Source organism: Pseudonaja textilis, chromosome 2, assembly GCF_049901715.1.
Source record: "Pseudonaja textilis isolate UNSWEBS1 chromosome 2, rPseTex1.2, whole genome shotgun sequence".
Classification (NCBI taxonomy): Eukaryota; Metazoa; Chordata; class Lepidosauria; order Squamata; family Elapidae; genus Pseudonaja; species Pseudonaja textilis.
Genome location: NC_141991.1, coordinates 152,408,342 through 152,434,923, shown reverse-complemented (window position 1 = coordinate 152,434,923; position 26,582 = coordinate 152,408,342). Strand labels below are relative to the sequence as shown.

Genomic DNA, 26,582 nt, shown 5'->3' with positions numbered 1-26,582 from the left:
GACACCTTGCAAAAAGCATAAAATCCTACTATGGGAAGTTAAAAAATTAAACCTCAAATGAACAGGTACATAAATTGCCATGGCCAATGTGTAGAACCAGGTTTTTAAGAAGCTTCTAAAGGTCAGCAGGTTGAAGCCATATCTATCTCAGGAGAAATATTATTCCATAGGACAGATGTAGGGACAATCCAGCTTTTGCCAGCGTGAGTGGCATGCAAGGACTTCAGTTCCCACTATTCTGAAGCCAGTATGGCCATTACAGAATTCTTAGGAGTCGAAAATCATGGATGAGAACACAGGAAGCACATCCAGCCAATCCCAAGAGATCTCAACTTGTCTCCAACTATAGGGTTTAAGCAAGGCAGATGTATATTTCTTTCCCCAAGGTCAAATATCTGAGTTGACCCAATCCTAAAGCCTAATGATCAGGTTCCACAATTAAGCTGTGAGATTCCTAGATCAAGCCCCAGAACTTTCTTTTGTTTTTTTAAAAAAAATTTTTTTTATTAATTTTCAATAAACAAACATACACAAACAAAACACAAAACATAAAAACATAAAACTTCTTTTTGGAAAGCGGCCTAGTCCCGGGTTACATCTTTTGGTATAGACATAAATCAAGTTCATGCTCACTTTATATACCATTTCATATCTTATTTACCATTCTATATTTTCTATATGGCTTCTCCCCTCTTTTCACTCTCTTAATTCTATTTTATTTATTTCATCTCGATTTAGATCATTATACTGATATCTTTTGTCCGTTCTGTTTCAATCATCTATTTTTCTTTTCTCATTAACACAATATTTCTCCTGTAATCACTAATTGAAGTATGACGCCTTTATATCTTTCCCCTAAATTTAACACTTAAAATAATATATAATTCTCATTCTGATTCTGCTTAGCACATTCTAAAACTACCTACTACATTTTAAAATAAAAATAATAATAAATTTATAATATAATTGAAACAATAATCCATAGTATATTAATCTTTATCATTAAATCTTAAACATTTTTTGGTATTTTGTTAAATCATATAAAGATCCAATTTTCTAACATTGTTTCAAGTGTAGATACAACAATACAATCTTATGTACTTTTGCAGAATCTCTTTTGTAATCCTAGTCTTTTTACACACACACACACACACACACACACACACCGTCTCTTGTTCTCCACCCTCTTGGTCTCCACTCTCTTCTGTAAACACAAGCTATTTCATTTAGCCCTTTCTTCTTTTTAAACTTTCTCTTCCTGGGTTCTATCTTTCCCCTAAATTTAACACTTAAGATAATATATAGTTTCCATTCTGATTCTGCTTAGTACATTCTATGTACATTTTAAAATAAGAAAATAATACGTTTATAATATAGTTGAAACAAAATCCATAGCAAATTAAACTCTACCATTAAATCTTAAACATTTTACCTATTTCCTTTAATATTTTATTAAATCATATAATATTCCAATTTTCTAACTCTATTTCATAATAACAATACTACAATACAATCTTGTGTGTTTTTGCAGAATCTCTTTTTTAATTGTATTTTACCCTTTGTCTCTGAAAAAGATCTGTTTTTTTACATCTTGTTTCAAGCCTTTGTAACTTCTCTTCCCTTTTTCCCTTCCTTTCTTGTCCAATCTAGCCTTTTTACCCCCCCCATCTCTTACTCTTCACCCTCTTAATCTCCCTTCTCTGTTGTATTCCTCTTTTCTGTTGCTTTCTGACATTGTATCGATTTTTCACCTTATTTTTCCCTTTTTTGGTTGTTTTTTTAAGTCTTGAATTTTCCATTCTCTTTCCCCTCTTTTCCTTTTCTTCCTCAACTAAAGTTATTTGTTCATTAAAGATGGCTTCTTCTTCATCCCAGCCTTCTTGTTGTTGTAATTCCTGGTAGGTAGAAATCGCCATTTCCAAAAAGTGAAAAACAGATCCAGAAGAGCCCTTCCCTTCTTATTCCTCTTCTCTTAACTTTTGAAATTCCATTTTCAATTCTTCAACAGATAATGCCATTGTGAAATTTTTTAAACAACCCAAAAGTTTTTAGTCTTTCAAAAAATAGTTTCCAAAAGTCCCAAAGTCACCAAGCAATCCAAATCAACACAAACTGTTTCATTTAGCACTTTCTTCTTTTTATACTTTCTCTTCTTGGGGTAGAATCAATTTGCAAAGTTCCAAATGTATTTTTTAGAAGTGTTATTACAATTTGTCTCTGATCTTATAAGCTCCAAGCAGTCTCCTCCAGCAAAGTCTTAATATAAGTTCTTTATCTCTCCCTTCCCACTTATAGCAAAAAAAATTTTTTTTAAATTTTTTGATTCCAATGTTCAGAAATCTTTAATATCCCCTTGGCTTTAATTTTCAAATTTAATTACCTTCTGTTGCCAAGACAGGTTTTTCCGATTTCCTTCTGCTATTTCTGTAGGGAAGGAGAGTGAGAAAAAAAAAACTTTCCCTTTTTACTTTCTTCTACCGCTTTTTACAATCTTCTTAGGGAACAATGTATCTTTAAGAAAGTTGAATTTCCAGGGTATTTAGATGTTACTTGTTATCCCGGTTCAGCCAAAAACTTTCACTTTCTCAGCTTCCTCCTGCACAGTCTTGTCTGGATGAAGGTTTCTTTGTGGCGGCCATTGCTGACCGCCGCTCCACCGCTTTTGGAGAAAGGAGTTAAGCCAGCTGAGGAGGGGGGTTGCGATCCACCCGGACCCCTGCTGGGCCTCCTCTATCTTCAGTCACCTCTACAGGGTGACTATTAACCCCCAAATCCAGCTGGATCGGGGGCATGCCAGTGGCGAGCGCAGCAGGAACCGCACACGATCGCGGATTCCTGCTGCCACCAAAGCCTTTCAAACCGGAGGTTCTGTTTAGTTCTTTATGGTCTAATATTCTTCAAGTTCCTTTCCAAATCTTCATTCCTTTGTAATATTCTTGTTTGCTATTTCACAAGCCTCTCGCTCCATCTCTCAATGGTCATTCCTTCAATAATACTTGCTTTAATTCTGCTTAAACTATTTTGTTCTTCACAAAAAAATAATAATCCGATATAGGATTCAATTACCATGTTTCCCCAAAAATAAGACCTAGTCTTTTTTTTTTTTTTTTTTGCTCCAAAAGATGCATTAGGGCATCAGGGAAAAACAGTATCAGGGTGATGGCAAGGGATTAGCCCCCATCTCCCTGGCTCCAGCTCAGCCCTACCCCGCTGGGGGCTAATGGTTTCCTGCAGCAGCTGCAGCCTGCTGGCCCCTTGGCCAGTGCACTCTGGGTCTGTGCAGCCTATGCAGTGGTGAACCTGAGCGCTGCAACTGCCGGTCCAGCCCTCCAAGCAGCAGGCGGATGCGGAGGTGCAGAAGGGGAGGCACATGATCTGGCCTGCCAGACATGTCATGTAGCCGCCCACCCATCCTACCATCTGTCTTTGCTTGCCCACAGCCATGATGGGGCAGGTACATCTGGATCACTTGCCCCCCCCCCAAGCCTCTGCCTCCACTGGCTGCTTGGATGGCTGACCCAGCAATTGCAGCGCTCGGATTCACCTGTGATGTGAGGGTTGCACAGCCCCAGAGTGCGCTGGCCAAGGGGCTGTTGGATTAGGGCTGCTGCTGGAGACTGTTGGTCCCCATGCGATTGCTGCATCCTGTGCTGGCCACGCTACCCCCAAGGTCTAAAAATCTTACCCGGGGCTTATTTGGGGGATAGAGCTTTTATTACGAACATCCTGAAAGACTATGCTACAGCTTATTTTCTGGTTGGGTCTTATTTTCAGGAAAACACAGTATTCATCTCCAGTTTGATTGTTTTCTGAGGTAACTCTCATTTTAAAAAGTTTTATAATCAAAAATTGATCACTGTTTTTTAAAAAAGCCACTCTATTTTATTTGCTCAATATATTTTATAGTTGTTTGTGCCACCAACAGGAGTTTATGTTATCTTCAGTGACAAAGCATTATTTAGTGACAGCAGAAATTACAAATACATGCATTAATTAAGAAAAAGAGAGAAGTAAGGAAGGAAAATGGATTTATATGAAATAATCATGTCCCTATTTCTATGTCCAGCAAATCATAATGTATCAACAGATTTTATTTTAATTTGATACATTGCTCTCTGTGTATCAAAAAGATCCACTGAAAGAAAGAAATGAACAGTACAGAACAAATATAAAATATATTATTAATGCTGGCATTTATCATCTGTATACTGGAATCAATGACATAAATATAGGTAATTAATTTCTACCCATCACCAATGATTTAACTGAAAAATCAGAACAAACAGCAGAAATAGAAAATTTGATAAGAAAAGCTATAACAGGTTGCCGAAGAGATTACAAGCAGTATAAAATATAAAGAAAGTCTGCTGATTTTAGCTTTGAAATATAATGGTTATATTTAATAAAAGTAGCAATTGTAAACAATTTGGTCAGATGTAGAAAACAAAGCTAGCAAAAAGTCATCTTGGCTTGACTTTTTTGTAATGATCATTATAACAAAATGGCAGAGCAAACCAGATAGCAAAGGTGTATATCACTAGTTGTGAATGTAAATCACTCCTACTTAGAAGGAGAACAACTACTTCCACACATTTTGACACCTCGGATATAACAGATAACAGATAATCAGAGTTGGAAGGGACCTTGTAGGTCATCTAGTCTAACCCCCCGCCCAAGCGGGAGACCCAAGCGGGAGAAGCTGTTCCATTGGTTGATTGTTCTCACTGTCAGAAATTTTTTCCTTATTTCCAGGTTAAACCTCTCCTTGTTCAGTTTCCATCCATTATTCCTTGTCTGGCCTATAAGCGCTTTCGAAAATAGCTTGACTCCTTCCTCCCTGTGGCAGCCCCTCAAATATTGGAAGACTGCTATCATGTCTCCCCTGGTCCTTCTCTTTACTAGACTAGACTTTACTAGATATACCAGGACAGGGGGACCTCATTGGTCAGCTGATTTTCTATAAATTTAGTTCAGTGCTTTATAGTAAAAGACCAAGCGTATATGAATCATAATGCATTATAAAACTATTAAATTATAAAACTATTAAAAATTGACATTACAAAAAATAAAAACAACGCTATGAGTCATGTCAGACAATTTGGAGACTGGGTGTGACTTAGGGTAACTGGTCTGTATAAATATAGAGCTTCTGAGTTCTGGTGGTTCTGACTGGCTTCTGCTTCTTGTTCTTGTATTTGCTACCATGTTGCAACGGCTGCATGGGTATTGTATACATGCATCATGTTTTATATTATTGTACATAGGTTTCTTCATAAATGAATCCTGCTGAATTATTTACTTGTGTGTTGGTTGGATCACTGCAAACTCTAACTAAGGGTCCTTATTTCAAAAAGTCTGCATGGATGGAGCTACTTTTCATTTGGAATTTTCTACTGCTTCCCTGTTGGTAACACATTTCAAATGCACCAACAACATAATTTTTTGATATTTCAATTAGACTTAAGAATATGGCTGTAGTGAAGCTAATACACCAACTACTTAAAGACCTGACGATAGCAGACTTACCACTGGCAACAGTGGACTAGAAAAATGGCCTCCTTTGGCAGTGTTACTCTGCACCCCTCACCCCTTGCCTTACCTGTAAAGTCATAGAGCTGCGGTAGAGCATCCATGATGATGCCAATCAGAGGCAAATAGAGCTGAGCGACTTGGGCTCGCACAGTAGGGTCGCTGTAGCGGCTATCAGAGTCATGACTGCATAGAAGGTTGTGTAGAGTACAGATGGCTTTCTTGTGCAGGAAGAATGCCCTGATGGGGGGAGGGAAAGATTTTTAGAACAGAAACAAGAAATACTTAATTAATTTCAAAAAATTAATTTCATTCCCCCATGGGCAGAGGAAAATGCTAAAATAATAACAACAATAATAATAATGGTAATAAAGAAGCCTCCAAGAAGCCTCTATTCTAGAAGGCCAATTGCCATAAGGAAGTACTGTAATTAAAAAAATATTCACAGACCTGCAGGTGGCAGCACCAGGTTGACCCTTTCTGAACTAGGAAGCGATGCAGGGTCCAGCCTGGATCAGCTGTGAACAGAAAACTATCAAGGAAAACCAGGGTCCAGTCAGGTTCGAAAATCAAAACCATCCTGGAAAAAGACAGTGGAAAACCACTTCCATAAGGTTGCCAAGAAAGCTGCATGGTTGAGGAAGAAGGTGGAGCCTCCTTGCTGACAGACCACAGATCGTGACTCTCTGAGGCTATGGTCTGTGCTCTTTCGTTGGAGAGCCCTGATCATTACGATTAGGGGCTGAAGCTGGCTTAGAGGGGTGGTGGAGTAAGGGGAAGCCACAAGCCAGGTTGAGGGGAGCCGCATCTCCCCCCCTGGGCTTGGTCTTTCCCCCCCCCGAAGATGACTGCAGCGGTGGTTTAAAATGGCCACCCCAAAGAGGAGGACTCAGCTGGATTAAGATTTGTGCAGGAGGGAAGAAAGAGGTGGATAACATCTGAACCGGGACAACTGGGCAATACAACTAAACAAAAGTACCCCGGGATTAAGGTAACATGGAATTTTTAAGAAAAGAAAAGTGAGTGGTGAAATTACAAAGGGACTGGAAAAAAAATAAGAAAATATTTTTGACAGCTAAGTGGGGCTTCGAACTGGGAAAGGAAGAAGCCGGAACTAAAGATATAACTAAATTGGACTAAAATGTTTTGGGAATAAACAGGCATAAAATAAAGCTGGACTTAAGATTGTCAAATAATAATAATAATATTTACAAATTGGAGACCGGACTGTGCTGGAATACTGAGGTTCAAAAAACCCTAAATAAAAAAATAGGGGGAAAAGGTGAAGACTTTGTATAATGGAGAGTGCCACCTTTTGACAAAAACTTGAGCTCAAACAAAACGGAAAGCATCCTGTCTCTGAATGAACTTGTGTGGATATAACATTAAAGAAATATTGAAACAAAGTAAGAATCTTAGAAAGTGAAAGCAGAACCAGAATAAAGGAAAAAGCAAGGAAAGACTGACTGTGGGATTAATTGATGTTTTGGCATAGACCCTGGGCTAGAATAACTGAGAACTTCAGAAAATTGAAAAAAGAAAGAAGGAAAGTAAAAGTGGGTTTTTTGTGGACTTTAACGATCGTAAAATATAAGAGTGTGTAATGATGATAGCTCTTCGCGAATTAAAAATGGAACTTAAAAATATGAGATAATTACTACAGGAAAGAGGTGAATCACTTTGCTCTGTGTTAGAAAAAATGGATATGGTGATTGAAGAACAAGAAGAAAGAGCTTCAGAGGAGGAGGAGTTGACTCAAGGAGAAGACATTTTAAATAGACAATTAACACAAAGAACACTACGAAGAAGTGGGGAAAGAAGAAAGATCTAAGAAGGCAATCAAAGGGAGTACCTGGGAAAGGCAGAAAGACCCAGCAGAAAAGGGGAAAGGAAGATATTAAGAAAGAGAGGGATATAAACTGGAATGTGAAAAGATATGGGGAAAAGAGGGGAAGGAGAAGCAGTAAGAAACAGGTACATGAAATAAAGAAATACGGAAATAGTAAAATGTTGAAAATAGTTTTTTCAGAGATAATGGTTGATGAATTAAAAAGGGGATTCTGCAGGGTGACAAGGAGTAATAAGAATATTTCTGCAATTAAAAATATTTAGAAAATAGGGTAATATAGATACTGATAACTCTTATTAAAAATCAAGGGGGGGAAATATGCTGCGGAATCCAAATGAAAAGATGTAATGATTATTATTGTAACTTCTTAAAAATAATGGTTTATTGGGAATCAAGATGAGGGAATAAAGGTATATTTTAATCATTGAGGTGTCACATTCAAAGCAGTAAAAGGGGGGAAACCTATACTTGTTTTTTTTTTCTTTAGTGTTAAAATATGTATTAATCTAGAATTTATAAAAAGAATGTGTAATGGAAAGGGAATATGACAGACTAAAGAACCAACTAAACTAATAAGTTAATATAGACTATTAAAAGCAAGGAGAGACATTGGTAATCTTTATTATTATTATCATTATTATTATTATTAGGCAAACACATATTGTTTATCTTTATTTTTTAAATAAATATTAAAGGATTATATTTGAAATAATTGAAATGAAACAGAAAGATGTTTCGATTGAGATTAATGAAAGAGGCTACAATATATGTGTTTGTTTCTCTCCTTACTGAAAATTTGGAATGGAAAAGGTAATAATAGAATTAAGTATGCATATATGAATGTATAATTGCTGTCATATTTGTATATAAAGGTGATGACCTGGAAATATGTTGTCCACTAAAAAGAGATTTTTGTTTTTAATGTGAAAAACTAAATAAAATTAGTTTTAAAAAAAGAAAACTGCATGGTTGGGGTCACACCTTGTTGGGAAGATTTTAATGGGAATGGCCTCCTGCACATATACCTAGAATGGTTCTTTTAGTATTACTTCACTAATGTTACAACAAGTTGCTGGCTAAATGTAAGCTCTATTCAAGCAAGCTGCAGTTTCTGGTCTGGAGAATAGAGCTCATCCTCTCCAGAGCCCTTTGAAGGCTCTAGTTTGTAGTCTGGGTAGGTTGAGCAATCCAGCCCTAATCTCAAAGTATAATTAGCCTCTGGCAGGAAATCTCAGTCATAAGCTACGCGCAGAAGGTAAAGGGGGTTTAAGGATTGCCTCTCCTCCTAACTTAAGAAAGTGAAGAAACACATGTGACAGCAATACATTCAAAGCAACATCTAGGCAAGACAAGTAGAATTAAAGCAGTAGAGACCCTCCCTTTAGCCAGAGGCGGATTCAACCAATCCACAGGTGTGAGTATGGTTTTTTTTGTAAAAAGTTTTTTATTTTTTATATTTCAAAAACATCTCTTTTAGTGAACAGCATGGTTCCAGGTTTTCACATTTCCATACAAACATGATCTTTGTTACATATTCATCTTTCACATTTGGTTTCATATCATGTAATTACATTTCATATTTTATAAATTTTCTCAGATATTCTTACATTCTTCAAATTTATTTTATATATTTTCAATTCCTTTCTTAACTTATTTCTTTTTATTTTAAATAGTTCTCATATCTTCATATTCATTATACTTTATATTTTAATCTGTCACATTTGCAATTTCATCACATATTCTTATTTCATTATTCCAAAAGTTCCATCTTAATTCTACTAATTCAAAAAGTTTCCCCTTTAATTACTAATTTGAGTGTACCACCCCTTTATTTTATACATCATTTAGTTAACTCCTCTTTAATTCATAATAATAATTTATCGCAATATAATCACTTTTTAATTATCACCTTAAGAGTCCATAACAATAATCTCCTAATAACTACTTAACACATATACATTTTAGGCCAGATTCCGCATGGTATTTTCCCCTTCAATTGCATCAAATCATTTATAATTTCAAATAAATTAATCTATTGAATTAATCATAAAAAATGATGTTAGTCTTTTTATAACAGTTCTCATAATTCATTTTAACTATATTCTTAAATTTATTAAACATATTTAGCATACTTATAGTATCATAGTTTCTCTTTTTCACATTTATTCCATTTACCTCTGTATGTAATTTAACAATAACAAGTAGTCTAGCAACAAAGAAACATCAGTTCCAATCTTTTTGTTTTGAAAATCTATATTTTTCCATCTCCTAAATAATTTATTACTTCAAATGCTGTTATATTACACATTACCTTGCAGAATCCCCCTTCTTAATCCTTATCTCTGGGTCTCCTAACTAAACAATTTCTTTTCATTGTTAAACAATTTCCATATCTTCTTATTTCCTTTCTCTTATTGCTTCTTTTTTCTTCCATTTTTTCCCTTCCCTTTCTTACTCCAGTTTTTATCCTTCTCCCTCTTTAAAGTTTGCCTCCGTAATCCCCTTTTCTGCTGTTTCCATTTTCTTTGTTTGGCTTTCAAAACATTTCCCTATTTAATTGCCTCCTCAAATCTCCAAGTTTTAATTCCCATTCTTTTTCTCCTTTGCTTTAATGTTCGCTGCTCCATTTGTTCATTGAAGCTGGCCTCTTCTTTAATTAGCTCCTCCCCTTCTGGCACTCCTTGGTCTTCATCCTCCAGAATCGCCATTTCTAATGATTGCAAAGCTAGGCAGCACGATTCACCCTTTTCATGTAACATTTCTTTTATGTTTCTTAATTCCATTTTTAGTTCCAAAAAAAGTTCTGCATTTTTAAACACTTCTTTTATATTTTCTTTATCCCTTTTTTCAGTCTTTAAATCCAAACCAACTGTCCAGTAATTTAATTCGACCAGCATCTTTGATATTTATTTCCAACGATGAACTTCTATTAATTCCTCTTTAAGTTTTTTCCAAGTTCATCAAGCAGTTCAATATCCATAGATTCAAATTTATGGCAAAATCCCCAAACAGTCCTGAGAGTAATTTCTTCACACTTCTTTCTTTTATTTTGATATTCTATGTTTTCACTTTTCACTTTCCAGGGTTTCTATTTTGTTGTAATAAAGTTTATCTTATTTTGTATCAACATCCACTTTTGAAAGAACCAGCTGTTTTTTAAAGAGTGACTAATTTTTTTCCTTTACCATTAGGTGGCACTCTCTGTTATGTCCAAATTCCACCCTTCTGCCCCCACTTTCTTTTCTTTGTTTAAGGCTTTTAAATTCCAAAAATCCAATAAATCCAATCATCAATCACTGTTCTTTTTTTTGACACATTTAAGTTCAGCTTTTAATTATGCCTATTTAGTGCCAAAATCATATATTTGTCCAATTAAAAAAAGGTATTTTCTTCTGGCTTCCTCCTTGAATTTCAAAGTTCAAAGCCACTTTTAGCTGTCAATTTTTTCCCTACTTTCTCTGGTCATCGCTTTTACTATCTTTCTTTCTTAAAATTTCTTTTTAGCTTAATTCCAGGGTACTTTAATGTCTATATGTCAGCTAGTTTGCCTGGTCTCCCTGCTGTCCACTTCTTCTCCGCTCCAGCATGTTCTTATTTCCCAAATAGCTTCCCATCTTTAGGGCAGCTATTAAAGACTGCCGCTTACTCCTGTCTTCAAGGGGAGTATACCTAGCCACGGAAGGGAGATGCAGCTCCCCTCGACCTAGCTGGTGTCTCTCCCTCTTTCCCCACCTCTCCGAGATGGATCCAGTCCTGTTCGGGATCCTCTGACAAGGTAAACACAGATCTAAGCCACACACAATCTCAGTCTCTGATCCGTTGCCGATGGAAACACCACCAAGTGAGGATGTTATTGTACCAGCCACTCTGAGAAATAGATAAGCAGGCATTCCCATAGCCATCTCCGCTGGCTTTCAAAATGAAACAACCCACATGGCCTTCCCTCCTACCACATTCCCAAAGAGGTGAGAAAATTTCAGGGCGCTCCAGCACCAGGATACAAGTTATAAAATAGCAGTTGTCACAGGCAATGTTTCCTTCAGTGATGCACTGCCTCAGATGAAACTTTGATGTTTGCAGGAAAAGAAATGAAACACACATTTCACTGTCCCAAAGATGTTTTTTCAAGAGACAACTGGACTTTCTGGTTTTTCTTTGAAGACATTTCACTTCTCATCCAAGAAGCTTCTTCAGCTCATTTTACTGCAAATTCTCTCCTTGACCAAAGATGGACAGTCTTTTAGTGGCTCTGAATTACACTTAAGAGGAAGGGCAAAATGAAGAACAGGCAGGCAGGGCATCAGGATTTTCTGTTATCTGTCTTCAGAGTTTCAGAGGCGGGAGTTTCTCAACCTTGGCAATTTTAAGATGCATGCATTTCCAATCCACAGAATTTCCTAATCAGCATGCTTGTAATTGTAGTCCACATCTTAAAGTTAACAAAGTTGAGACACTGAAGCTGAAGAAGCTTCTTGGATAAGAAACAAAACATCTTCAAAGAAAAATCAGAATGTCCAAGTTGCCTCTTGAAAAAGCACATTTGGGACAATCATGACCTGGATGACTGAGAATCACCATAGACACAGTTAAGACACATTGTTTTACACTAATTTCTAGTTTGAAGGAGTGGAAGATAATACCTCCCATTTTTGGCTATCATGGTCAGGGAATGGAGGAGGACACATGCAGCCACAAGGTTCCTGTTTTCCCCACTAGATCATACCTACCCCTCTGCATCAGGCTCCAGGATGAGTGCCAGCTCCATCAACACCAAGCCTGCCAGGAAGTGCTGTTGGCGAAAAGCTACAGAGAGCTCAAACATGCTGGCCACTCGCTGGTCCTGCATGTGGCTGGAGAACGCTGAACTCTGTAAAGAAGAAGTGGCCAATGAAAAACCAGGTAATGCTGCACCGTCAGTAATTTCTGCCCTCAATGCAAAGCAAAGGGTGGAAATCCAAGCCACCTCCTTGCAGCAGCTATTATCTATCACAGAGGTCTGCAACCTTAAACACTCAAAGAGTCATTTGGACCAGTTTCCCAAAGAAAAGAAAACACTGGGAGCCACAACTCAATGTCACTCCCATCCAGTCACATGACCTCCCCAGCCATGCCTACCCAGGTTTCATGGCTCTCATGCTTTCTGTGGGAAATCTCTCTCTCTCCCCCCCCTTCCCTCCCTTACATTTCTGTTTTTCTCTTTTTCCTCTCTCTTCTTTCTTTCTTTCTTTCTTTCTTTCTTTCTTTCTTTCTTTCTTTCTTTCTTTCTTTCTTTCCTTCCTTCCTTCCTTCCTTCCTTCTTTCCCTTTCCCTCTTTCTTTTTCTTTCTCATTGAATATGATAGCAAATGCAAAAAAAAGTTATTAATTGTGGGAAATTGCTTCTCTGTAATCTTTTCATAGTGAACTCTAAGTTGATAGAAGCTGGCAAGATTGCACTAACAGAATATAATACATTATTCAAAATTATAAATAATCTTATTTTCAGATGCATTTTTGCTATCTTTGTTATTTCCTTTAAAAAAAATCAGACTTGCTTCCAATTTGTGTCTTCTGGCAAACCGCAGTTTTCTTGGCAAGAAACCTAGCTTGCCATTGCTTTCGTCATATGTCTGAGAGAGTTCTTTCTTTCTTTCTTTCTTTCTTTCTTTCTTTCTTTCTTTCTTTCTTTTCTTTCCTTCTTTTTCTTTCTTTCTCTCATTTGTTTCCCTCTTTCCCTCCCTCCAGCTCTTTCATTTCTCTCTCCCCCTTCTCTCTCTCTTGCTTCTCTCTCTTTTTCCTTTCTCATTCTTTCCCTCCATCATTTTCTCATTTCTCTCTCTCTCTCTTTTTCTCCCCTTTTCTCTTTCACATCTCTTTCTCACACACGCGCAAAAGCAAAATACCTTCCTGGGCTGGGAACACAGCGGCAACAGGGGACTCCTCCCACCGCTGCCCCCACTGCGCAGTGAGGTGAGTAGCCAGCTGTGCAGCACAGGAGAACTGCGCTGCACAGGAGAGCCACACAGCACAGGAGACTCTTGCGCAGCGCAGGAGAGCCAGAGCTCTTCCCTCCCTGCATCCAGCAATGGCTACTGCTGTTCCTCCCCATTCCCCTCCGCCAACACGAAGGGGACAGAGACTGGTGCTGAGCTGCCTGTGAAGGACACAGAATCGCAAAAAGTAACCGGTCACAGACAGTGCAGAGAAAATGCTAGGGGCGCTTCAGCCACGCAGCTCTGCAAAGAGGCTTGCCCCTTCTCGAGTCAGAGAGCAGATCGCGCAACCGGGTTGGCAGGTAGCAGCAGGAGAGGGGCTCTTGGGCCATGGGTTGCCCAATACCCGATGTATCACATCAGTCTGAATGACTCAGGGACTCCCCATCTCCCTTTTAGGGATCATTGTCAATATTGAGTGGGAGGTAGAAGAAACCAGAAATAGGAAGCGGAAAGCTGCAGCAGCGTCAATAAAAAAAGAACAGATAAGTTAGTAGTATACATTCCCCAAATAGTGGAAAATGCTTTTTTTCATCATATAAGAATAACACTCTTTTCCCAGGAAAGAAAATCCTGCTCTTACCTGTTTGTCTTATCCATGGCAATTATGTAATTCCTGTCCTTAGACTGTTCCTTACTTGCCTTTTTAAAGACATCATTACTTTTATATCTTGCTTTTCCTCTAAGGGATGCAGGTATCGCAAAAGCAATATATCCCATTTTTATATATTTCCCAAAGCCCTATTTTTCTGGCAAATTTTTCCTGAGCCACCAGTCTTTTCCCCTCATCACCCCTTACCTCAATATTATTTTAAACAGTGGAAAAATTCACAGATCCACCCAACCCTAAAATCTGACAACTAATTAGAACCTCCGCAATCAGTTTGGCAACTTCTCAATGGGACTTCTGGTGAAAGTACTGAAGGGGAGAACGTGATTTTCAACAAGAAACTCTTGTCTCTCATCATCTTCCTTCATGCTGTTTTACCTACCTGGGAAGTTGCTGATGAGATGGAAGGAGAAGGGGAAGCAGGAAGGGAGAGGTCACTGCAGGGAAGATTTAGGGTGACATAATGTTCATGGCTGCAGACGATACGGATCAAGTCCATCCTGAGAGCAATAAGGGCATTGGGGTTCTGTGTGGTCAACAGCCAGTTATTGATCTGGAGAAGTAGGAAAAAAAAACTTGAATTATCCTACCCTTAGTGTAGCGATGGAGACCCATCTTCTAGGCTCAGAAAAACATCCCATCAATTCATATAGTACTCAAGAATTTTTCCATTAAATTAGAAGCTCAAAAATATGTCATAGACAGGCCTATCTCTATCTCCAGGTGCATCCATAAAAGACACTAAGCAAACCTTTCTGCAAGAAGTAACAAGGCTGAATTAGGTTTGGGGAATGAGAAGGAACACAGAATGAGATCCCAAACATTCTATGCAAAAATGGCACCATTTCACAATTGGGTAATTTCACAACTAATGTATTTTTTTTAATTGAAGTTAGGACAGTTGAATGAAGTAAATTAGTTCACAACAAAATGGGATAGGCACAGTTGGGCTTTATATTGGATTCCTAAAGATAACTTGCTGATGTAATGGAAGGATTCAGAAAAGAGGATTCATAAGAATCTTTGAACTGGTGAAAATATTATTTTGAAGATTTAAATAAAACTGTGTTGAAATATATATGGCAAGGTAAGAAAGCCAGAATAAAGTTAAAACTTTTGCAAGATGCCAGAATAAGAGGAGGATTTGGTTTGCCTAATTGGGAGTTGTATTACCAAGCTACAAATTTGATGTGGGTTAAGGAATGGATAACATTAAGAAATACTAGATTGTTGACATTAGAAGGACATGATCTGTTGTTTGGGGTGGCATGCTTTTTTATGGTATAAAGGAACTAAAACACGGGGGTATTTTAGAAGACATTATATACGGGAGTCTCTGTGGTTAAACTGGGAGAAGACTAAAAGGCAATGTTATTTGAAAATTCCAGTCTGGCTATCAACTATTGAAGCATTTTCTTATCCTATAATATATAAAAAGGAACAAACAGTTAGATATGGTGAAATATTGAATGAAAAGGGTGAACTTAAATCTATGCAAAAATTAGAGAAACAAGGTATAAAGATGAATTGGTTTTCATATGCACAAATACATTCAAGGTATGACAAAGATTCTAAAACAGAAGGTTTCTATGATAAACTGACTGACTTAGATAAGATTTTGACAGGTACTGATGAAAAGGTGATTATAAAATTGTATGGATATTTATTAGAAATTAAACTAGAAGAAGAACAAGTTAAAGAAACTATGATTTCTTGGGGGAAGAATTTTGGATATGGGATTGATCTAGAGAAATGGCAAAAATTGTGGTCTCAAAATTATAAAATGACAATGTCAACAGAATATAAAGAAAATTTGTATAAGATGTTTTACAGGCGGCATTTTCCCCCAACAAGAATAGCAAGAATGTTCAAGAACAAATCTGGAAAATGTTGGAAATGTCATCAGATAACTACCATATGTGGTGGACGTGTGCTGATGCCAAAAAATATTGGACTAAAATCCACACATGGTTGGAAAAAATGAAAAAAAGCACATAGACTTGAAACCAGATATATTTTTATTGGGAAATTTACCTGAAATATATAGTAAAGAATTGAAATATGTGATTGTAAATATATTAACAGAGGCTAGGATTGTATTTGCCAAAAACTGGAAAAATGAAAAAATACCATTACAGGAGGAAATCATTAAGAAAATATTGGAATGTGCTGAAATGAGTAGATTGACATTTGAAATCAGAGAACAAGAAGACAAACAATTTTATAAAATTTGGGATCTATTCTATCAATGATTAGACAATAAAACATGGTAATGAAATATGTAGATTCTTAGAAAATAATAAATATATAAAGAAGTATTTTTTTTTCTTATTATATCTACAAAATGATTGTAGGATACATTTGAGATGATAATATAAACTGTCATAAAACAAATTAAGCAAAATATGGATTATTTCATAAAACATGAATGAATAAAAGTATAGTCAAATGATTGATTAACAATGATATTAATGTATTTAATATTTGACTGAAAATATGAGAATATATACAATGTAATTGTAATTGAAGACTACGAAATGGAAGCACAAAACAATTTGTAAACCAACTGAAACACTGTATGTATATATATGGAAGATGGCTTGATGTTTTTATGTTTTGCTTGTCTTAAAAACCAATAAAAAGAATTAAAAAAAAGAATCTTTGAACTGGCCTGTATTAATATTGGAGAAGAATTTGAAATAAAAAAAAATTTAACTCTAAAAACTGAAAGACTGGTGGAAAGCAAAGCGAAGGATGATTAAAATAAATTGAACAATTGAAAATTGGACTTTGTGATTGGATAGGATTTGGCTTTGGATAGGCATTATTTAAAATGCTGTAACTGATTTGTAAAAAAGAATATATATATTTAACTTTTCTGGAAATTGGTAAAGGCTTGAAAAGATGAAAGAAATTTGGCGGGGGAAAGGTAGAAAGTGGAAACTGAGTTGAGAGCGCCACCTGTTATCAAAAGAAATTATAGCGGATCCGTAAAATCCTTAAAGGATCCGATCTAAGAAGAACTGAAAGGAAAATTTAAAGGAACTCTAATATCAAAAGATTCCAGAAAGTAACAAGATAAAACTTAATTGGTGGAGAATTTTATGAAGATATCATCCTTGGATTATTTAAAACAGATGAACTAACTTTGAGATAAAAAGATTCTTGAATGTTGAATTTATAGTTTGAAAAACATTGCTGGTTGGATTACAGGATTGTGGGACAATTGGATAAAAGAAACAGAACAAATACAAATAAAGTTGAGCGGAACATGTAAAGAAATTGTGCTGAAATTGAAGAAGGCGGAGCCTCCTCTCTGACGGACCATAGATCATGACTCTCTGAGGCTATGGTCCGTGCTCTTTCATTGGAGAGCCCTGATCATTATGATTAGGGGCTGAAGCTGCCTTGAAGGGGCAGCGGAGTAAGGGGAAGCCACAAGCCAGATTGAGGGGAGCCGCATCTCCCCCCCGGGTTTGGTCTTTCCCCCCCCGAAGACGACTGCAGAGGTGGTTTAAAATGGCCACCCCAAAGAGGAGGACTCAGCTGGATTAAGATTTGTGCAGGAGGGAAGAAAGAAGTGGATAACATCTGAACCGGGACAACTGGGCAATACAACTAAACAAAAGTACCCCGGGATTAAGGTAACATGGAATTTTTAAGAAAAGAAAAGTGAGTGGTGAAATTACAAAGGGACTGGAAAAAAAATAAGAAAATATTTTTGACAGCTAAGTGGGGCTTCGAACTGGGAAAGGAAGAAGCCGGAACTAAAGATATAACTAAATTGGACTAAAATGTTTTGGGAATAAACAGGCATAAAATAAAGCTGGACTTAAGATTGTCAAATAATAATAATAATATTTACAAATTGGAGACCGGACTGTGCTGGAATACTGAGGTTCAAAAACCCCTAAATAAAAAAATAGGGGGAAAAGGTGAAGACTTTGTATAATGGAGAGTGCCACCTTTTGACAAAAACTTGAGCTCAAACAAAACAGAAAGCATCCTGTTTCTGAATGAACTTGTGTGGATATAACATTAAAGAAATATTGAAACAAAGTGAGACTCTTAGAAAGTGAAAGCAGAACCAGAATAAAGGAAAAAGCAAGGAAAGACTGCCTGTGGGATTAATTGATGTTTTTGGTATAGACCCTGGGCTGGAATAACTGAGAACTTTGGAAAATTGAAAAAAGAAAGAAGGAAAGTAAAAGTGGGTTTTTTGTGGACTTTAACGATCGTAAAATATAAGAGTGTGTAATGATGATAGCTCTTCGCGAATTAAAAATGGAACTTAAAAATATGAGATAATCACTACAGGAAAGAGGTGAATCACTTTGCTCTGTGTTAGAAAAAATGGATATGGCGATTGAAGAACAAGAAGAAAGAGCTTCAGAGGAGGAGGAGTTGACTCAAGGAGAAGACATTTTAAATAGACAATTAACACAAAGAACACTACAAAGAAGTGGGGAAAGAAGAAAGATCTAAGAAGGCAATCAAAGGAAATACCTGGGAAAGGCAGAAAGACCCAGCAGAAAAGGGGAAAGGAAGATATTAAGAAAGAGAGGGATATAAACTGGAATGTGAAAAGATATGGGGAAAAGAGGGGAAGGAGAAGCAGTAAGAAACAGGTACATGAAATAAAGAAATACGGAAATAGTAAAATGTTGAAAATAAATTGTTTTTTCAGAGATAATGGTTGATGAATTAAAAAGGGGATTCTGCAGGGTGACAAGGAGTAATAAGAATATTTCTGCAATTAAAAATATTTAGAAAATAGGGTAATATAGATACTGATAACTCTTATTAAAAATCAAGGGGGGGAAATATGCTGCGGAATCCAAATGAAAAGATGTAATGATTATTATTGTAACTTCTTAAAAATAATGGTTTATTGGGAATCAAGATGAGGGAATAAAGGTATATTTTAATCATTGAGGTGTCACATTCAAAGCAGTAAAAGGGGGGAAACCTATACTTGTTTTTTTTTAGTGTTAAAATTTGTATTAATCTAGAATTTATATAAAGAATGTGTAATGGAAAGGGAATATGACAGACTAAAGAACTAACTAAATTAATAAATTAACATAGATTATTAAAATCAAGGAGAGACATTGGTAACTTATTATTATTATTCAAACACATATTGTTTATCTTTATTTTTAAAATAAATATTAAAGGATTATATTTGAAACAATTGAAATGAAACAAAAAGTTGTTTCGATTGAGATTAATGAAAGAGCCTAGAATTAATGTGTTTGTTTCTCTCCCTACTGAAAATTTGGAATGGAAAAGGTAATAACAGAATTAAGTATGCATATATGAATGTATAATTGCTGTCATATTTGTATGTAAAGGTGATGACCCGGAAATATGTTGTCCACTAAAAAGAGACTTTTGTTTTTAATGTGAAAAACTGAATAAAATTTGTTAAAAAAAAGAAAGGAAGAAATTGTGCTGGAATTACAAGCTACAATGGACATTATGAGTAAAAGATTTGAGGACATTTTGAATAAAATACAATGCATGGCAGGAGAGCTGAACATAGACACAAACAATGGAAAGGAAACAAAAAACCCAGGAAGAGGTGGCGCTAACTGAAATTATAACCAGAAAAATAGAACAGATGGAACAACAACAAAAAGAAGGATAAAAAGAAAAAAAACATAAAATGATAATGATAGAGGTGATAAATCAAGGAGAGAATATTATTAGGGAAAAGCAACAGGAGATGGAATTTCAGGGAGAATATTTTAAGAGAATTGGGGTAAAACTAGACAATTGGAGGAAGGGTCAAAATATGATAGAAATTGGGAGACAAGCCAGGAAGTAACCAATTAAGGCTTTATTAAGAGTAAGAGACGATAGTTGAAAAAGGAAAGGATAAGGATTCCACATGTGTATTATTATTAAGATATTTAATTGTTAATTGTAACATGAAATAATCTATTATAGGATTACTATTAAGGATATACAATTGTTATCTGTAATAAACATGAAAATTAATATGGTAGTTGTAATAAATATGAAATATTTTACTATAGGATGATTGTTAAAGACATATAAATCGCTAATTATAAAAATATGAGAAATAATATTGTACTGTAAGAAAAGAAATGACATATGGAACCTGACAAAAAATAACCCAATGAAATATGCTATTAATTACATGGGATTGTATTATTGCTAGAATATTTGCTAAACGTAAAAAGGATGAATATTATTTTGTTTGTACTAAATGAGATCAGAAAGGGATTATACTAATGGCACAACTAAGAATCAAAAAAGGGATAAATAGGAGAGAATATAAATTAATATGAATTTATGAATGGCTATAAAAATTAAAATTTGTTAAACACTGCAAGTTTGACCAATAATATATATTTATAATAAAAGAAGTGATGTTGAGATATGGGAATTTGGAATAATCAGGATAAATAATTTGTATTAATATTAATCATTAACAGTTTCAATATGAAATCATTGTCATGTTTGTTCTAAAATATAAAATACCCTGTAAGCACACTGTTCACACAATATGCTTGTAGAAGAAGAAAAAATAAAAAATGTGTTACAAAAAAAAAGTAGTTAAGCCCTGCAATGCAAAATGATTCCCATAGTCATCTTGGCACTTTGAGTCTAATAATGTATCCTCTTCCCAACAGAAAACTCATAATTCTGAGGAAAAGAACATACTTATTACCTGCTTATAATAAGACCGCAGAAGATCAAAGACAAAGCCACGATTCATGAACGACAGCAGGTCATTGAGAAAAAAGGCCAGGCTACTGTTGAGATGCTCCACCAGCTCCACATCCTATGGAAACAGCATAACTGTTTATGAATTGGCCCTACCTCAAATGCTTTTTTAATGGACCTTTGGCACAGAGTGCAGCAGCAGAATGCAGAAAAAGAGCGTTGGGCTTACCTGAAATGCATCTTCTAGTTGTATGGGAAGAGAATCCAAAGCGTGGGCTGTCTCCTGCTTCCTTGCTTAAAGATGGAGTCAATCAAAGCCCCCTTTCCACTGCGTATGCCCAGTTTTTGATGAAGGCTGTTGATTGACTTGGAGAGTTCTTTGGTGCTCGTTCTTGACCATTCTGAGCTCGGGACTAACTACCTAAGGGTGGGATTTGGATTCTCCTCCCGTACAACTAGAAGATGCGTTTCAGGTAAGCCCAATGCTCTTTCTCAGTTGTACGGGTCGGAGAATCCAAAGCGTGGAACATACCCAGGTTAATTGTCCTGAGGGTAGGCCAACTCCTTGTCCCGAGCCCCTATCTCCGTGTGAACTCTTTGTAGCACTCTTCTTCCAAAGGATGCTTCCACTGATGCAAATGTATCCAGTTTATAATTTCTGATGAATGGAGATGGCGATGACCACTTTGCTGCCCTACAGATCTCTTCAATCGAGGCCTGTGTATTTCGTGCCACTGATGTGGCTGCACTCCTGGTTGAATGTGCTGTTATGTTACCCGGCAATTGCAATGATTGGCTTTCATAAGCTTTGTGATACATGTCTTGATCCATCTGCCTACGGTAGATGGTGAAACCCTTTGTCCCAACGAACTCGGTCTAAATGAAACAAACATTTTTCTAATGGGCCTTGTTCTCTTAATATAAATGCGTATAGTGCCACTTCCTTTCTAGGCTATGGACCGGTTCTGGGCAGAAGTCTGGTAGTACTAACTCTTGTGCTCTACGGAACGCAGAATTGATCTTTGGGATAAAGGTCAGGTCTAATCTTAATACTACCCTATTCAGGTGAACTATACAGAGGTCCTCCCTCACGGATAATGCTGCCAACTCTGAAATTCTTCTGGCTGATGTAATGGCTATTAGGAAAGCCACCTTAAGGGTGAGTGAAGGTAGTCCTACTTACCTCAGCGATTCAAGGGGGTCAGTCATGAGCGTCCTTAGCACCCTTGTCAAGTCCCAAGTAGGGTACCTGTGTATCACTGGTGGCTTTAGATTGGTTGCTCCCCTGAACGTGCGGATTAAGGGGTGTCGTGAGAGGGACTCCAAGGTCCCGCAACCCAATACTGAAGCTATCGCTGCTACCTGCCTCCTTAAGGTGTTAGGGGTTAAACCCTTCTCCAGGAGTTCCTGGAGAAAATCCAGCACTTGAGTAACTAACACTGTGGTTGGATCTATTTGTTTGTTGGAACACCAGGTTCCAAATGCTCTCCAAGTGGCATCATAAATTCTGTTGGTTGATGGTCGCCTGGAGTGGTTGATGCCTGGAGGGTCGGTATTACCTTGTCTGAGCACTCTAAATGCTTTAGTGTGGTCCTCTCAAGTGCCATACAGTTAGTTGCAGCCATTGTGGTTCTGGGTGTCATAGGGCTCCCTGACTCAGTTCTACCTTGTCTGGGGGAATTCTCCATGGTCTGGATACCAACAGATCTACCATCCATGTACCAAGACCTCCTGGGCCAGTGAGATGCTACCATTAAGACCTCCGCCCCCTGTTCTATCACTTTCTTGATTACCCTTGGTATCACGGGGAGTGGGGGGAATGCGTAGAGCAAACCCCTTGGCCATGCTTCTCGGAACGCATTGGTTCCCTCCGGGAATCTCGAGTAGAATCTTGGGAGTTGTGCATTTGCTGGCATCGCAAACAGGTCCAGGACTGCTCTCCTGAATCTGTGTGACAGTTCCCTGAACAGGTCTGGGTGTAGGCGCCACTCTGAGTGATCAACCATTGTTCTGCTGAGCCAATCTGCCTGAACATTTTCCACTCCCGATATGTGTTCCACCCTGATCAATAGGTGCGTCTCCACCCCAGCAGCCCAATTGCTCTGCTTCTTGCATGAGCGCTAGGGAGTACCCCTTGCCTGTTGATATGAGCCTTGGCGGTCACGTTGTCTGTCAGGATCAACACATGCTGTCCTACTATCACTGACCTGAAGTCCTTTATAGCCAGGTGAGATGCCCTGAGCTCCAACCAGTTGATGATGTTCTTGAAGTCTGACTGAGACTACTGACCCGGTGTAATCTGGCTCTGACAGCGGGCTCCCCAGCCTACTAAACTTGAATCTGTTGTGATAAGTCAGTCAGGTGCATTCCTTAAACCCACATCCTCTCATCACTGCAGGTGATCTCCACCACTGGAGTGACTGCTTCATTCTGGGGGGGAACTCATACCTTGGTTCCTGTATTGCCCTTGTCTGCTCTCTGGTAAGGTAATAGGAACCCCTGCAATGTCCTTGCGTGCAGCCTGGCCCAAGGTACTATTGAGATGCATGATATCATCTTCCCTAGTATTTGTGACAGCAAGTCCCCCGGAGCTGTGCTCACATGATTTATTGATGACCTTATGCTGTCCTGCCTTTCCTGTGACAGGTAAGCCTCACAGGAGTTGGTGTCTATTACAGCTCCTAAGTGTTGTAATCGCCTGGTCGGTTCCAGGTGGCTCTTTTCAAAATTCACCGAAAAGCCATGCTCTTGTAATGTCTATATCATGGTTTCTAGATCGCTCTGTGCTCTTAGAGTCAATGTTGACTGTATTAATATGTCATCTAAGTAGCATTGGACTCGTATGGGCTTTGTTCTGAGGAAGGCTGGTACTTGCTGCCAGGACCTTGGTGAAAGTCCTCGGTGCTGAGGACAGGTCGAATGGTAGAGCCCTGCACTGGTAGTGTCTCCCTTTGTAACAAAACCACAGGAACTTCCGATGCCTCCTGGTAATAGGTATGTGTAGGTAAGCATCTATGACAGTGATGGCTAACCTATTACACGCGTGTCACTCGTGACACACCGAGGCACTTTGACTGACACGCCTGTTGGTGTGGGGAAAACCTGCACATTTAGAGGCTGCCTGTGCTCTGCTCCAATCCCTGCTCCCTGCTTGTTGCGTGGAGGCGTGGTGTCACCGCTGCCGTGAGATCTTTGCAGCAGAGAACCAGTTTTAACCGCCATAAGCTGAGGTTTGTCAGCTTTATTATCTCAGGAACGCTACAGGAGGAAAGGAGATCCATGAGATTCACAGACCTGTAAGGTGGCCTTCCGATCCCCACATCCTGCACCTGCAGCCCTGAGACCAGGGAGACAAGTTTCACAGCCCTGTGTGATCACCCCAGCCCAGTCCGTCATAAACATCACAGGAGGACTGCACCACAACAACCAGACACAGTGCTCACGATAAGCAGCATTGGGTGGCTGTCCTGTAAGTGCAATTAATACTAAAATCTGCATTTCTGTCTTTGTGGCTCTCCCTTCTTCTCTCTCATTGTAAAACGCTTGGATGTCTAGTCTGCAGCATTCAGCCCCTCTCCAGCTCCTCTAAGCTTTAATTGCCTCCATAGCACCTCTTGCAGTTCTTGCTTCTCACCATCCTCACAGAGCACCATGCAAACCCTCCAAAAAAAAATCTCCAAAACTTTTAGCTTTTTGAACTAGTAAATATAATAAATATATTAAAAATATAACTCTTTCTTTATTAGGGCTGCAAATATTATCAAATTATTGATATTTCTTGAAGTGACACACGACCCGAGGAAGGCTACACTTTTTCCCGATTTTTGACACACCAAGCTGAAAAGGTTAGCCATCACTGATCTATGAGGTCTACTGATGTCAGGACATCCCCCTCCCATATACTCCCTAGTATAGCTTGCAGGGACTGCATCTTGAATCTCCTGTATACTATGTGCCTGTTTAGTAATTTGAGATCCAAAATTAGTCTCCCACACCCCACGCCTTCTGCACAACAAATAGGTTTGAATAGAACCCTTGTCCCTGTTCACTGTCTGGTACCACTTGTACCGCCCGAATGTCCAGCAGATGTTGAACTGTTGTTTCCATAATTACCCTTTTGGTTCTGTCCCTTGGCGTCGGGCATCTTCTGAATGAGCTTGGGGGTATGGAGATGAATTCCAGAACTAGGCTTTTTCTTAATGTGCCTAGGATCCACTTGTCCGTTGTAGTCGACACCCATCGGTCGGTGAATAGGCCCAGCCTCCCGCCGATGGGAACATTGTTCCAGTCATCATTTTGTATGCCGGAAGGCCCTGCTGGTTGAACTCTGGAAGGGGCACCTTCCCTGGGACCACTGTCCACCCCATCTCTAAATCTTGACCTATCTGGATGTCTAGTAGAGGTCTGTGTGTACCGTCTGTGTGTATGGGGAGTGGTTGAAGCCACCCCCCGAGATAGGAAAGGGCTGTTGCCATGTATACGGAGAAGGTCACCTATCTGCCTGACCAAGTTTCCTGGGTAAGACCCTCCTCTTGTCCTTGGTTTCAATCAGTAATGGCTCAATGGCCTCCCTGAAAAGTTTGTCCCCTTTAACTGGAACTGATGCCAGTTTCCATTTATGTTTCAGATCTGCCTGCCAATGGTGGAGCCAAACAAGTCGCCTTGCAGCCACTGAAGCTGCGATGGCCTTAGTTGTGTACTTGACCCCATTAAGTGTGGCGTCTGCTATGAACTCTGTTGCAGCAGTAATTTTGTTCATATCCTGTTGCAATTGAAGATCGCCAGGTGGCATCCTTTCCTGCATCTGTTCAATCCATATCAGGGCTTCTCTGCTGAAAAATGATGCTGTGGACGTTGCCTTTACTGCGCATGCTGCAGCCTGGTGAACTTTTTGTAGGGTCTGTTCTGTTTTCTTATCCTCCCCTTTTAGACTATCCTCAGATTTGTTAGCCAACACTGTACCAGATGTGGAGGCTGCCACAGGGCTGTCTATCGTGGGAACTGGGAATAGGTCTGCTAGTTCCGCATTATAAAATTTCGTCTCATTCCCCCCCTGGCATTGGGAAAATAACTGGTCTGTCCAACTGACCTTCCACCACTTCCCTGAACAATTCAGGTGAAGGTATGGATTCACTTTCAACCTTGGTTCTAGCAAAAAAATCTATCTTTGGATCAGATGGTTTTAACTCAGACCCTTCTGTCCCTGTAATTCTCCCCAGGCCTGTTGCTATCTTAGCCTTCCCCAGCAGCATCTTAAACAGCACAAAATAGACCCGTGAACATTGGAGTTTCTGGTTCATTAGTTTCCTCATCTGACAAAGGTGACTCCCTATGTCCTTCCTCTCTTGAAACAGAGGCCTCACTGTGAGTGTCTGATCTAGTGGAATTGTCTCCCTGGAAGCCCAGTTCCTCCCTTACTCCTCCTGCTCGAGTAGAATGATGATGAGTATCCCGTCTCCTCTCATGAATCAGGCTGGGTCTGTTACCCTGACTGTCCCTGAATTCTGCCATCATTTCTTTCATCATAGCCCTCATTTCCTCTTTAAAGGACTGTTCCCTGACTTCCGATGCTGTGGAAAAAGAACTAGACTCTGTTGAAAATCTCTTTCTCTTGGGGGAGGGCTCTTCATTGCATGTCTGAGAGCATTGTCTTTCTGATTCACTCATCATTCCTTCACACAAAGAGCAGGCTGAAAAGGCTGATCTTTAGCGCCCTCTAGTGTTGCACTCCTTTCCTGATACTTTGCTTTCATTGGTTTGCCTATTGGAGCGCTGGAATTTCCATTCTTCTCTGCCACCTTTTCCGCCCTTGGGAAGCATTTCTCAATGGTCCTTTGTCTCCTTAATGCCTCCCTCTCATCTGCCTTGGACACCCTGCTGAGAGGCCTTTCTGAAGCTCTCCCAGCCTCTCTGGGTTCCTTTGTGCT

At 38.5% G+C, this 26,582-nt stretch overlaps 1 protein-coding gene across 11 annotated transcripts in view; it reads right to left on the bottom strand.

Moving 5' to 3' along the window:
• Window positions 1-26,582, bottom strand: part of DOCK6 (dedicator of cytokinesis 6) — a 187,360-nt gene that overhangs the window by 65,314 nt on the left and 95,464 nt on the right. For all 11 annotated transcript variants that reach the window (XM_087925984.1, XM_087925987.1, XM_087925985.1 and 8 more), the window contains 4 exons: window positions 20,660-20,773; window positions 14,342-14,512; window positions 12,106-12,245; window positions 5,600-5,769 (listed from right to left, as the gene is read on the bottom strand). In XM_087925984.1, the coding sequence (XP_087782110.1) occupies window positions 5,600-5,769; window positions 12,106-12,245; window positions 14,342-14,512; window positions 20,660-20,773 (595 nt within the window). The remainder of the gene's footprint in view (window positions 1-5,599; window positions 5,770-12,105; window positions 12,246-14,341; window positions 14,513-20,659; window positions 20,774-26,582) is intronic.